Raw genomic sequence first — 15,173 nt, 5'->3', positions numbered from 1 at the left:
CAAAATCCCAATCATTTTCCAATTCTGTCACAAAGTTTTTAGAAAGAAAGTTTCGTACCATTTCTCATTGCCAACTTTCCGGAAGAGAGTAGAAAAAGAAAAAGGTTCCAGTTGGACTTTTCAGAACCTTCAAAGGAAAAATATTAGTGCCATTTTACCTCACTTTCAAACGGTCCTTCAAAACCGATTTCATTTTATTATAAAACTTATAATAAATAGATAAATAGGTAGTTTGTGTTAAAACCACTTTTTATATCAATTAATAAATAATTTTTTATATTAATAATACTTGTCTAATTAGATTTCTTTTATTAAAAAAATTCAAAATAAGTAGATAAATAGGTAATTTGTATTAGAGTTTTTATAGAAACTCTTTAATAATATAATACAGTTTTATTGAAAATAAAATAGGTAATTTGTGGTAGAGTTTTATATAAATTATTTTATTTTTTTTAAACATATCCTTGTCTAATTAGATTTCCTTTTATTAAAAAACTTATAATAAAAGGTAATTTGTGGTAAATTTTTAATGAAATTATTTTATTTTTTATATCAATTAATAAATATTTTTTATATTAATATTTTTTTGTCGATATTATTTTATTAAAAAACTCATAATAATAAATAGATAAATAGGTAATTTGTGTTAGAGTTTATAGAAACATTTTAAATATATACTTGTCTAATGTGATAGAGTTTTATTGAAAATAAAATAGGTAATTTATGGTACAGTTTTATAGAAATAATTTTATTATCTTTAAATTAGATTTCCTTTTATTAAAAAAAACTCATAATAAAAGATAATTTGTGTTAGAGTTTTAGAGAAATTATTTTATTTTTTTATATCAATTAATAAATATTTTTATATTAATAATTCTTTTCTAATTAGATTTTCTTTTATTAAAAAACTCATAATAAATAGATAAATAGGTAATTTGTGATAGAGTTTTATAAAAACTGTTTAAATATATCTTTGTCTAATGTGATAGAGTTTTATTGAAAATAAAATAGGTAATTTGCGCTATAGTTTTATAGAAATTATTTTATTTTCTTTAAATATATCCTAATTAGATTTTCTTTTATTAAAAAACTCGTAATAAAATGTAATTTTAGATAAATTATTATATTTTTTATATCAGTTCGTTCAACAAATCAACAAGCCTTGACAAGCCCAATTAATTCAAAAAAAAAATTGATTCATTAGCAAAATAACAAAAGTATTTATAAACCTAAGATAATGGTTTTGTGGATGTTTAGAACGTCGAATAGTTGAAGTCTAAATACATTCCTTATGACAAGAAAATTTTCACTAAATTAATACATGACACTTTAATGTTTGAAAAATCATTCATAATCACCATCCTTACCTTCATCACGTATGGATTGGATCGACCAAATGAATTCTCTTTTTTTGTTTTTTCTTATTATACATCATATCACCACCACTTAGATTTAATTTTTCAATTCATATGCTAGTATATTTTAATGTTTGAAAAATCATTCATAATCATCATCCTTGTGTACCTTCATCATGTATGTATTGGATTGGCCAAATAAATTTTCTTTTTTCGTTCTTTCCTGTTGTACGTCATATCAACACCAGTTAGATTTAATTTTACAATTCATATGCTAGTATTTATCCAACATACACATAAAAAAGAGGCTGAATAAATTATTTATAGAATTACTAGTCCCATTCAGGTTGGAAGAACTCTAGAGAGCTAAGACTTTACACTTTACTTCACATTATGTTCCCTTATATTGATAGTTCAGCAAATAATCCCAGTGATATATGGCATGTTTGGTGCAGATTTCAAGAACTCTGAAGATACACCGCAACTTTTTCAAAGGCATTAACAATATGAAATTACCTTTTTCTTAACTCAGCTTTCAAAAAAAATTAAACCAAATGATTTTTTTTTTTTTTACAAGTTTTTTATTCTCCTAAAATTATAAGACTATATTCAAAAAATTGAACCAAGAAGGCTCGTAACCACCCGGAATAAAGTTGGGACAATCAAGGCAAAAACTTACTTAATCAAAATTTGACAAATTTGTTTTCAATTAAATTTATTATATTGAGAGAACAATAACAATATTCAAATTTAATTAAAAAAAATTATAATTACAACCCAAATATATATATATATATATAAAATAAAAAATTAATGAATACCCCCACGTACCTTGCCAAAAAAAGTCTTCGATCTTGGCAAAAGTTGGAAAAAATAATAAGAAGAAGAGAAAAACAATTGATTAGGTTTTTTTTTTTTTTTTTATTATTTTTGCATACACTAAATGTGGCAATATATATAATAAAATAATGCATGATCAAAACATAAGATTAATAATAAAACAATGCATGATTAAGACATAACTAATGAGTTATTCTACCAATAGGGGGTGTGGGGGTAACACGTACCTTGGAAAAAAAATAGAAAATTGATGTGATTAGAGCATGGAAAAAAAATATAATTAGAGCATGGGTAAAACAAGCGGTACTAAAAAACATGGATTATGAATTATGTGAAAAAAATAATACATCATCATGAGTTCCTCTACCAATAGGGGGTGGGGGTGACCCGTACCTTGGAAAAAAGAAAATTGATGTGATTAGATCAAGGCAAAAATGACTTTTATATAAAGAGAATATAGATTTAATTAATAAATATTTTTTTTATAATTTGTATTAGCGACCTTATTTAACTCCAAAACAGACTCTTTTTCTCCCTCACCATGAGGAGGACTATTTTTGTATTTATTGTATCGTGCGATATAAATGATAATATAGTATATTTTGAATTTTATTAGATAATTTGTAATTTAAATTAGACTCTTTTTATATTTTGTTAATTTAAATTTTTATACCAATTAATAAATAAATATTAAAATACTGAAACTATTTGCACATTTAATAATAATATATATATAATTTATTAACTATTACACAATCCTTTTTTATGTCTTAGCGAGTTTACATTGATTTTATCCAAACCTATTACACCGCACGATTATAACCAATACCGTCACCCTGACTCTTAAATCAAATTTTGTGAGGGGCCAACCGAATCTTTTCCACACCTTTTCACGTGACAAGGGTAAACCATGCTTACATGGCAAGTGCTATGAAACACAAACGTCTAAGCGGAACATATGCTATGAAACGACAAGGATGCTCTGTGCGATTTTATCATTAGTGAGGGGTTGAAGTGCAATTTACCTGACAAGGACGCTGTGTGCAATTTAATCTTTGGTGAGGGGGTTGAAGTGCAATTTACCTTGACTTGTACATCCTAAATATCCCTAAACTCTCCATTCATTGTTCTATTAGGATTGTACGAAATTTCCCTCTGATTCCTTCCGGATTAGGAAAAAGATTACATCTTTATATATATTGTAAGGTTTGCATCGCGGCCAATTGTGAAGTTTAAGATTATTGCAGCCTTGAGGTAAGTTGTTTTGATGGTTCATATTCACAATATATATATAAAATCAATTAGATTATGATTATCTATCATAAGTTTAAGATTATGGGATTTGGATTCGGTAGTGGCTTAATTAGATTTTAATATTGAAAATTAATTTTATTAGAATAGTTTTTTCAAATTTGTTAGTAGCAAGTCTATTACCTTAATTACCGAAAAAAAAAAAAAAAAAAAAACTGTTACCTTCAGTGTACAATGAAAGAAGTATTGCACCAATAAGTAATTCATACTTATATCTAGCAAGGTATTGTTTTTTGTGAATCCATTCGAATTGAGTATGGAGTATTGCAGATATGATGTATTGTGATTATTATATATTTGTTTGAGATCGCAGTGTTATTAGGGAAATAAACATTATGAGTTCAATGAAGGATTCAGATTGGGCATCCCTTCCAAAAAACTTATTGGATATGACAATGGAGGAGTCAGATTGGGCATTTCTTCCAAAGATCTTATTGGATATGATTCTGGACAAGTTGGTATTGCTTTCTGAATATGTTCGATTTGGTGCGGTTTGCAAACCATGGCATTGTGTGGCAATGGATAACCAACTTAAATTCATTCAAAATAAGTTTTTCTAACAAGTTCCATCCTTGATGGTGCCTTTGAAAGATAATAGCGACGAAAGACGTAGTCTATATAACTTCACTCATAATAAGCTATAGGGTAAAGTGCAAAAAAACCCCTTCAACTATTGGTCATGTGCAATTAACCCCCCTGAATTATAATTTTCCCACTTGAACTATTGAATTTGGTGCAATTAACCCCCAATGTGACATCTCCAGCCAATTGGCGTAAACGAAAATAGTAAAAGACAATTTTACCCCTTACATAAAACTACGTTGTTTTAGTAAAAGACAGAGCATTCTCGCGAAGTGTTTCACACACGTACGACGAGTTACACAGCTTCAGATCGTGGCTTTGATGGATGTGTGTGGATTAATCCAATCAGCCCATCTCTGTCGCCTTGGACCTCCAGACCAACCAAATCCGACCCTCATCGACACGTGGTGCTATTTCGTTCAGTTCCTCCCTGACAGCACCCTCCTACAGACCGGCGACGACCTCGATAGCATCCAAAAATTTCGTAAATTCGTGCCTTGTGAATCCATGGTGCTCTGCGATTGGATTGAACTTCAAGATGTCGAATAAGCCTGGTTGCCGCCAGAAGAGAAGAAGAAAGAAAACGGTGACGCAGCGGCGAAATCTAATTTTATTGCAGTTGACGGCGGCGGCGGGCGCCAGAGATTTACGGCGGAGGATGGTGAGGAGGTTCTTGGATCTGTTAGCAGGGTTGGTGTATTGGGTATTGTGCGGTTATGGTGTCCGTGTTCTGAGCACTGCCGCAAGTCAGCGCTGAGCTTCGCCTCATCGGCCGAGCTTCTCGTTTCGAGCTCGCCGCCGCCTCTATCACAGCCGACACCATCAATTGAGCCTATCCCTATCGCTGTCAAGCACCGGGAAGGAGCGGAGGCTGATTTGGGTAAAGTCGTTGTCGAAGGTGTAGTTGGGGGGACGGACCGGACGATGGTGATGGTATCATCTGTTTTATTGACGATGAACAGTGTGTATTTAGCATAAGGGCGTGTTTGGGTGTTTTAAGTGGTTTTGGGTGTAAAGGTAAAGGGTTGTATGGTCATTTAAAGAAATTTGGGTTGTCATGTGACCCATCATGTGCGCTTTCACGGTGAAATTCAACCGGCTCATCACCGGACGGGGTTAATTGCACCAAATTGGTTAGTTCAAGGGGGTTATATGTCAAATTAGTAGATTAGGGGGGTTTTTTGCAAAATGACCAATAGTTGAAGGGGGTTTTTTGCACTTTACCCTAAGCTATATGATTTCCGGTTACGGGTGTCTTACAAAAAGAGGCTTTTTGATTCCTCACATGGTTGGCTGTTTACAGTGGAAGATTCCTTGGGCGTAACTCTAATGAATCCGTTCTCTGGCACTACCATCGAGCGTAACTCTAATGAATCCGTTCTCTGGCGCTACTATCGAGCTTCCTCCAATTATGGACCTCTCAGAATTGGAACCTTCTCCTGAAAACAATGATGATAGTCCTCTTCAGGTTGAGTTTGAAGTTACGAAGACTATATTGTCAGCTGACCCTGCTTTGTTTACTGATGACTATATTGTTACCATCATCTATGGTGGTTGTAATAACTTGGCATTTATTTGGGCAGGAGATGAAGCTTGGACTTACATAGATAAGAGATTTATGTCCGTCCGTGATATCATGTATTTTAAGGGCCATATTTTTGCAGTTGATAGTAGAAATAGAGTCCTAATGATTGATGTTAATGGAAGACCTCCACAAGTGGAGGTAATTGCATCGCAAGCGAATAACTATTCTCAACAGACGTATCTTGTCGAATCATCTAGTGGGGACTTACTTCTTGTAAAAAGATTTTTAGATATTGGAGACGATTCACAGCATGCAACTTCAGTGTTTAAGGTTTTCAAGTTGCTTTTAGAGCAATTTGAGCAAGGTTGGCTTATGCGACTTGAAGTGAAGAACTTGGATGGAGACACGCTATTTTTGGGAGATAACTATTCCATTTGTGTTTCAACTTCCAAATGGCCTGGATGTCAGGCGAATTCAATATATTACACAGATGACTATAGTCTAATTTTATACCAACCCCCATCTGGGCGCCGAGATATTGGTATCTTCAACATAGAGAATGGAAACTTTGGGACACATTACATCATTGATTCTTCACATAATCATATGCCACCCTCGATTTGGATTGTGCCAACTGTTTTAGGAAATTTTGTTTAGAGTTAATTTAGTTTAGTGTTTTTTTTTTTTTTGCTTAGCATTTTTATGTGGTAAAATAATCTATTTTTATCTCTTGCTGTAATAAAATATGGGGATCAAGCTTGTAAGACCTTTAATTAAATATTAGTGTGGTTGTTTCTTTTTTCTTTGAATTTTTTATTTTGTATTTTTTTAATTCCCTGGCATGTCTTGAATTTACTTTTAAGGGCTCAATCATAATATAGAGGATCTGAGTTTGGTTGAAAGTAAATGTATTGCTGATCAATGTTTAGCTTAGTATTGAGAGCTTAATTAATGAGTAGTTGTGTTCACTTGTAATGCCAGTACCGATCAGTAGTATATAATTTGATTGATCCCTGGATTGGTTTTTATTTGTATGGCCGTTAAATAGTTCTTTAAAGCTCTTAGATATTCTTTACTAAAATGCTTTGCCAATTTATATATAGTATCTCTGTTACCAATGCATTGGGTTGATCATTTAGATGATTAGATCTAATTTTAGTGCAGAACTTAGTATTTCCGGTATCATTCTATAACTAACAAAAAGACACCATTGAGCTTGCGAATTTTTAGCAGTTTAGACTTAAAAACCTTTTCTATTTTCTGGTCATTTTCAACATTGTTTGCCATGGGGAATATAGAGCAATTAGTCTCCTCAATTGGGAAATTTGTCTTGCGTTTTTTCCGGTCATTTTCAACATTGTTTGCAATCACAACTTCTAGTTAGATCTTTTGGATTTTGCCCTTTTCTTTAGTAATAATGTTTGCATAATGGTAGAATATCGGTAAATTTCGATAAGATAAGTCAAATTCTAGTTGATATTGAGCACCCAAGTGCTCCTTTAACGATTAATTTCTACCTTCTCGCATGAACCATTGATTTTTTTTTTAGGATTGGTGAGAATTGAAGATTTTGTTCATGAATTGTAATTTTGATTTGATTGTAAAGCTTATAGAGGCACTTTAAAGCCACCCTGGGCCGAGTGCCCAAGCTCAATGCTGCACTCTTGAAAATTCAAATGCCATTTTTGCAATAAGAAACAAGCAAAATATAATGCAACAATTGATGGCAAATGCAATGCCTCTAATGTTGCTCATGTAATGTTTGAAAAAAAAAAAATTAATAATAGTAAAAAAAATAAATCGGGCATTATTTAGTGGTCTAGTTGGTAGAGTAGCCAGCTCTCCGAAAGAAAATAAAATGAATTTAGCTTTCTAATAGGTTCTCCCACCTTTTCTCATTGTCTTTTAGAAAATTGGTTGTTTCAGTCTTTTAGAAAATTGGTTGTTCAAAGGAAAAATATGATTTTGACTTGGTTTTTCACTGGGTGTGTGAGGGGACTTCTGCATTGTCACTTTGTGCATGTTTTAAGGTTTTTATAAGGTTGGTCTGGCAATTATAGCAGTGTCATTTTACCTCTCTTTCAAACGGGTCCTTCAAAACCAAAACATGATTTCTATGCATTGGAACTGTTTCATTTTATACCAATTTTCTCAAACGTTCACGAAATTTTGCATTGAAGTTCCTATGTTCTAAAATGTCTGACTAGCTACATGATAGGCTTGATAGCTACGTTTATGAATGACCATTTTACTCATAGTGTGGTGTTTGGGCTTGAGTAGAAGTCAGGCTTATATCCATATCCGTTCATGACTCAGATCCTACGGATTTGGATCGTGACAAATATTTTCATAATTTGTTTGCTGATGGGCCTTAAAATTCTCTATTTTCAACGTTGGGCCTGGCCATGCACAATATAATGCAAGGATTGTTGACAACTTTCCAAGTGCAAGGACTATTATAATAAATGCATCCCTATTATGCTTACATGTGTGTGTGTTTTGTAAAATGACAAAAAAATGATACTATTGGAGATGCCCCTCAAAAAATAATCCTAAAGTTTCAATCTAGTGCAAATAGGTCATTCTGACAAATTTAAACCATGAATTGACTAAATTACCTTTACTGAACCATTTTATAAAATATATATAGATAAATAATTTTATAAAATGACCAGAAATGACACTATTGAAGGATGACGGCAATGGACAAGTAAAGATAAAAATAAAACTGTAAAAGAAAAGTAAAGATAAAAATAGAAAGAAAAAAAAAAACAAAAAACAAAAATAAAGTGCAAACTAAAGAAAACAAAATTTTTCCAAACTCCGAAAACCAGTGCACATGATATTGGGAATTTTTTTTTGGTTTAACAGTGTTGGTACAAAAAATAAAAAATAAAGAAAAAAAATTAGTAAAAAAGCCTAAACTGGAATCTCAAAAAATTCAAATCCTTGTTCTACAAATTCTCATAGTTTTTTTTTATAAAAAAATATTTAGAAATATATATAGAAAAAAAAGTTTCCAATATATATATATATATATATATATATATAAAAGGTAATGTGCACATAACACTCCTATATTATGAGATTAATAGCATATATACCTCTTGGGCATTTTTGGAAGAGTAAAAGGGCAAAACGAGTATTACAACACTACGAGTATTACAACACTAATTTATGTCAAATGAGATATTTTTGCACAATGTAAAAAGATTAGAGGTATTTTTTGCACACTTTTTTAAATAAGGATAAAAATATACACAACGGTTGGAGATGCTCTTAGAAATTATAAGGAGGTCTTTGCAGGTTTATAAGTTAATTTTGCAACATTTATAATTTGCAAATTTGAAATATTAATTAGCAATGTTTAAGTTGCAAATATATATTATATATAAACTTTAGGTTTCTAATTTGCAAACTCAGTAACTTAATTATCCAAATTTAGAATAAATAATTCAAATTTTATAATTATGTACCATGACATTTTTAGCTTAAATACTATATATATATATATATATATATATATATATATATATATATATAGAATATGTATATATATAGAATATGTATACGTGTTTTTATAATTAAATGTATATTTAATGTAAATCTAGAGTCCAACATCCTCGTTAGCCAAACTTCATCACATGATATGATATTATTTATTTTGCGTCCGAGCTTGCACGATTTTGTTCAAAAGTTTTACTTCAAAAGACCTAACTCATACCATTTGGAGATAGTATCACCTACATATATAACACTTCTTTTTTCCAGACCCAAGGAATGTGAGATTGTGCACACATAGCCTACGAGTGCCTCGCGCCAGTCCACGCACACCTGTCCACAAGGTCGCCAAACTTAATATGGATATAAATGTCTACCTTTTTAATTATAGAACTAGTAAATTAAATGTATATTTAATATGAATATTAAAAATGTCTACTTGCTAATTAGATATTTAATAAAATTATATTAATATGATTAAATTTATCGAAGGACAATTTTCTTTTCATATCACATGTGGATACATAAGTTACTACAAATAATAATAATATTACTTTGGACTTTTTTTTTTCAACTGATGGCATTGTTGGAATTTCACTTATACTACGTTTGGTGTGCAAAATGACAATGGAGTGTAAGTGGAAACGAAATGAGAATGAAATATTGGTCATTCTCATTCTACTTTGTTATAAATATGAAATATGATGTAGAAATGAAATAATCATCACCTTTCTAATATTTGGTTGGAATGTAGATTCTTTAAAGAACTCTAAGTGATAAAAAATATATATATTTAAATTATCAAAATAATATTCTTCTATAATTATTTTAAAAGAGGAGGAGGAGGAAAATGGCAGTGGTAGAAGGCATGAGCAAAATACAAACATAAACGTCTTAATAATCTCACACTACTAGAATTTCTTTCTTTTGTAAAGAATACTTCAAATTGTACCCAATTTTTTATAAATCAATAAAATTATTATTTGCTCAATATTTTTTTCCTTAATTTTTTTGTTACAAAATTTGGGTATTCAGTTACCTCACAATTAATGTAACAAACCCACACATTCCAATTTAACCAAGTCTTCTCAAGCAAGCAGCTTCCAAGAACCTGCCTTCATTGAATATTGATGCGAATTTGAATATTAAATTAAATTAGATAAAAACAAGTGATACAAAACAATCTTTATATATTGTAACTAACAAGTGATACAAACAATCTTTATACATTGTAACTAACAAATAATACAAACAATCTTTTTATTTGCAATTATACTTCGCACGCACTTAATTTACATTGACACCCTTTAAAATTTTAAATATATACATACACAATCCTATAAATCTTTTATATATGAAAAAATGACTATTTAACCCTGTACACACAAATTTTGTAGTTTGTAAATAAGGACAAAATATGGAACAAAAATAATATTTTATTAAATTGGAAAAATTGGAGTACAACCCACTGTAATATTCTTTGCAAAGAATAAGGTTATTTGATTCGATCTCCTTTTTGGTTGATTGGATCCAAGGGTTGTATGAGCTTGATCTTGAATCACCGTGAAATTTGGATGAAGAACAACACGATTTGATGTGCTTGTTGTTGATCACCATGGAATTTGATGAAGAACAGCACGATTTAATGTGCTTGGTGTTCTTCATATTTAGGTTTGGATGTTGGGGATGAGAATTTTTCTCTGAAATTCTGGATTTCTGAATTTTGAATTTGTGTCTGGATTTCTGAGTCTTTGAATTTCTGGACTTCTGAATTCTGAATTTGTGTCTAAATTTCTGGACTTCTAAATTCTGAATTTGTGTCCTTTGTTGAATTTGAGGAAGAACGACACGTCTTTGGATGTGTTTGTTGTTCTTCGTCTTCAGAGATGAAAGAATTTATTGAATTTGGTGAAGAACGGCACGACTTTGGATGTGCTTGGTGTTCTTCGCCTTCAGGTTTGCCCTCGGGATTATTGATTCTCTCAGTTTCTGGACCTTTTGAATTTCCGAGTTTCTGGATTTTTGAATTCTGAATTTGTGTATTCCCCCTTCTTCCTCTAGGCCTCTATTTATAGGCTTCTTGGGTTGTTAGGATGATGACACTTGTCATCTCCTGATAAGGATAAAATTATAATTAGGCCGAGCCGGTTATATTATAATAATTATTCTTAAAAATAATTATTCCAAATATATTTTATTAGGAATAATTATCTGTTTATTTAACCATCTGGGCTGGACTAATTAAATAATTTAAGTGGACTAAGCTTGGGCCAATTAAATAACTTAATTAAACATTTGGCCCATATTTAATGGGTCCATTTGTCAAAACCAAAGCCCACTAAAATTTTAGTGTCAACAAATTGCCCCCACTTCGAATCCCAAGTTTGACAAGACTTATTTCCTTTTTCAAATGGGACTTGAAGTATCCAACTTTTCTCTTCTTCTTTTTTTTTTTTTTTTTTTTTTTTTTTTTTTTTTTTTTCTAAATCCAACTTTGGATTGTAAGATTTCCTCTTTTGCTTTTCTATCCAACTTTGGATTAGAATTTTAATTTCCTATTTAAACTGAATTATACAAATCCCAGTACAAACAGGAGATATTTTGTTGCCTATACCACCAATGTTATAGGTTTTGCCATCAATTCTAAAGTCTCTGAAGACTTGTTAGATTGTGGTCTCTACTTGAATAATCGGTATGATATTTTTTTTTTTCTTTCCTTTTTCTCTTTTTTTCTTTCCCGCAAATTTTTTTTTTTTTTTTTTTTTTTTTTTTTTTTTTTTTTTCATGTTCCTCTAACCTCCCCCCCTTTTATTTAAGGGTTTGATTGGGTATAACAACTTGATTTTGCTAGCCATAGCGGAAATTGAAATCTTCCTTCTAGATAACACCGATCGAGCTTCAAATTTGCTTGTTGTTCTATCATGGTGGTATTCAAGTGTTTTATGAAGCAAAAGATGGCTATCTTAGAGAGCGAAAATAGTCAAAGAAGCCAAGGAACCACATTAAGCGTATCTGACTCACTTCTCGGTCGCAATGCCATTCATATGCCTGATCCTAATAATGAACATTGTTCTTCTCATTGGACACGCATTCAAATGCCAGATCCCGACAATGAACATTGTTCTTCTCATTGGACACGCAAGGCTACAGGCAACCTTATCAACTTTAGTCTTGATCAAATTAATGAAGAATCCTTTGTCTCGGAAGTCTTGATATTAAATTATTCACTTCATGAGAGAGTTGTTGAGGAAAACCAATTTTCACTCTTGGGTCTCAATGTTCAGGCGAAGGAAGTATCAAGGAGTATTCCCTGCATACTTTTTGCTGAATTGCCAAACACCGAACTACATTGGGAGTGGTAAGAAGATGTCTTGGCGCGTTTCCATGACTTTCTATCAAAACAACAACTATATGGTGCTCTATTTGCCTCCCTATTTTTATATGATCGCTATGAAGATGTATTCAAAGCATTCCTTGAATGTTGGTGCCCAGCAACTAATATTCTTTATGGTTCTATCGGCGAGCTATCTTCATATGATCACCATGGAAATGTATTCATAGCATTCCTCGAATGTTGGTACCCAGCCATTAATATTCTTTTATGGTTCTATTGGCGAGCAAAATTTTTTCTTCGACATTTCAGTAGAAAGCCAAAAATCTTTTTCAGCAATACCTCGGCGGCAATCAAAATTTTTCTTCAACGATACCTCAACAGAAAACCAAATTTCTCTTTCAGCAATACCTCGGCGACGAGCAGAATTATTTTTTTCCTCAACGACACCTCAACAGAAAGCCAAATTTCTCTTTCAACAATACATCGGCGGTGAGCAAATATTTTTTAGCAATACTTCGACGGAAAGTCAAAATTTTCTTTCAGCAACACCTCGGCAGTGAGCATAATTTTTTTTCTTTCAACGACACTTCAGTGGTGAGTTAAAATTTTGTTGCAACAACACCTTGGTGATGAACCGGATTCTTCAGCGACGCCTTGGCGGCAAACAAAATTTCTCTTTTAGCAATACCTCAGCGATGAGTAGAAATTTTCTAGGCAGTTACAGTCTGGCAACGAACCAATTTATTTCTTCGTAACTACACTTTGCCGGATCAAACATTCTTTTGTAGTTACAACTATGACGACAGACCAAAATTCTTCTTTGCAGCTACACCTTGGCAGCGGGCCAAATTTCTTCCTTGCAGCTATACTTTGGTGGCGTGCCAAGTTAACAGGTGCGACGAGCACTTTTGATATCGCATGAAGAGTGACTTCGCCATTTTTCAACTTTGAGGAGTCTTTTTTTTTTTTTTTTGGTGGACAGAACTTGGAACAGGCCTCCAAGATGCCTACGTACCCTGAACAGGGATCAAGTCATCACGTAGTTCAAAATTTTTTTTTTCTTCCAGACAGTTTATACTAGTATCAAAGAGTTTTTTTTTTATTTTTTATTTTTTTTATTTTTTAAAGGTAGACAGTTTAAACTCGTGTCAAGGAGTGTCATTTTTTTTTTTTTTTGGGAGACAGTTTAAACTCGTGTCAAGGAGTTTCATATATATATATATATATATATTTTCAGGTAGATAGTTTAAACTCATGTCAAGGAGTGTTATTTATTTATTTATTTATTTTTTGAGACAATTTCAACTCGTATCAAGGAGTTCTTGATTTTTTTTTTTTTTCGGTAGACAATTTAAACTCGTGTCAAGGAGTTCTTGATTTTTTTTCCAGGTAGACAGTTTAAACTCGTGTCAAGGAGTTCATGATTTTTTTTTTCTTTAAGTAAACAGTTTATACTCGTGTCAAGGAGTTCTTGATTTTTTTTCAGGTAGACAATATAAATTCGTGTTAAGGAGTTCTTGATTTTTTTTTTAAAGTAGACAGTTTATACTCGTGTCAACGAGTTTCATCAACAGTTTAGGCTCGCATCTAGGAGCACTTCAACTTTAATTATTCTTCAACTTTGCATGAATCAGACGTGTAACACCCCCACATTTTTCACGCATAAGTTGATCAGGCTTATACACGAAAAACGAGGGATATCAAAAACAATTGGCAATATACAAGCATGGAATACAAAATGATGATAATAAAAGAATTTAGACAAGAAAGGAACACTAAATAATACAACATCCATCCATCCTTTATTTAATACAGTACTTCATTACAACTTGGAAATCCCATGTCAAGGATCCCTAAATATAACCCTGAGAGTTCAACGTCAAAAGTAAATAAAAACTGAAACTGAAGTAATACATAAAACTTCTACCCTGAACTGGATCGTAAGAGTAGATGAGTTCGGATGGTGGTCCCACACTGCTAACCTCAACCTTGGAACGGGTACTGACCGTATCCTGAAATAACAACAATGGTGGGTCAACCCTACGAGCAAGTCCTCTCTACTATGACCCAAATCAGAGAATCAAATAAATTAATCATTATAAATCGGTTGAGTACTATATCTGTATACATCCTAAGGGAACTATCCCATGTATAACATGACCTCAACCAGAATAGACGGTGATCACTTAGACTCACACTAGGTGGTTAAGTGTCACCTTTCCCTACCCGGGAAATCAGCTATTATACATGGTGCACGGTACTGACAACACAGACTATAACGAACTATACAGTGATAACACCTCTCAAAGTACTGATGAATATACTGAGTATATCAATTAGGCAACACATGCCAACAATATTAATAAATATACCGAGTATGTCGATTAGGCAACACATGCCAATAATATTAAACCACATACCCCGACAGCCATACATCTGTCTATCGCAACGAATGCATAGGGTATAAATGAGTCTAAACGTATTAGCCAGCTCACATGGTTCTATATGGCAACTCATCCATATAATATAAATGTGACATAATTAAACAGTCCATTTATTTCCTGAAATGCACACAGCATAATAATCATGGTTTGTACATCATTAACATCATAAATAATCCTGCAATGTATAACGAACAATTTATTTGAATTAAAACCATGTAATCATTTAATTTTAACATTAATGATTTAATACTGTTTAATAAAATAATAACACAATTAATGAT

The 15,173-nt window shown here is 31.9% G+C and overlaps 1 protein-coding gene across 1 annotated transcript; it reads left to right on the top strand.

Moving 5' to 3' along the window:
- The first annotated feature begins 5,457 nt into the window (after positions 1-5,457).
- LOC132269965 (F-box protein SKIP23-like) lies at positions 5,458-6,270 on the top strand. Its single transcript, XM_059771188.1, has one exon. The coding sequence runs from the start codon at positions 5,458-5,460 to the stop codon at positions 6,268-6,270; it is 813 nt and encodes a 270-aa protein (XP_059627171.1).
- Positions 6,271-15,173: the final 8,903 nt, after the last annotated feature.

The sequence above is a fragment of the Cornus florida genome, unplaced genomic scaffold (genome assembly GCF_030987335.1).
Source record: "Cornus florida cultivar Cherokee Brave unplaced genomic scaffold, ASM3098733v1 CherokeeBrave_3.0.0_Hap2_Chr08, whole genome shotgun sequence".
Classification (NCBI taxonomy): Eukaryota; Viridiplantae; Streptophyta; class Magnoliopsida; order Cornales; family Cornaceae; genus Cornus; species Cornus florida.
This window is presented reverse-complemented; position numbering and strand designations above follow the sequence as displayed.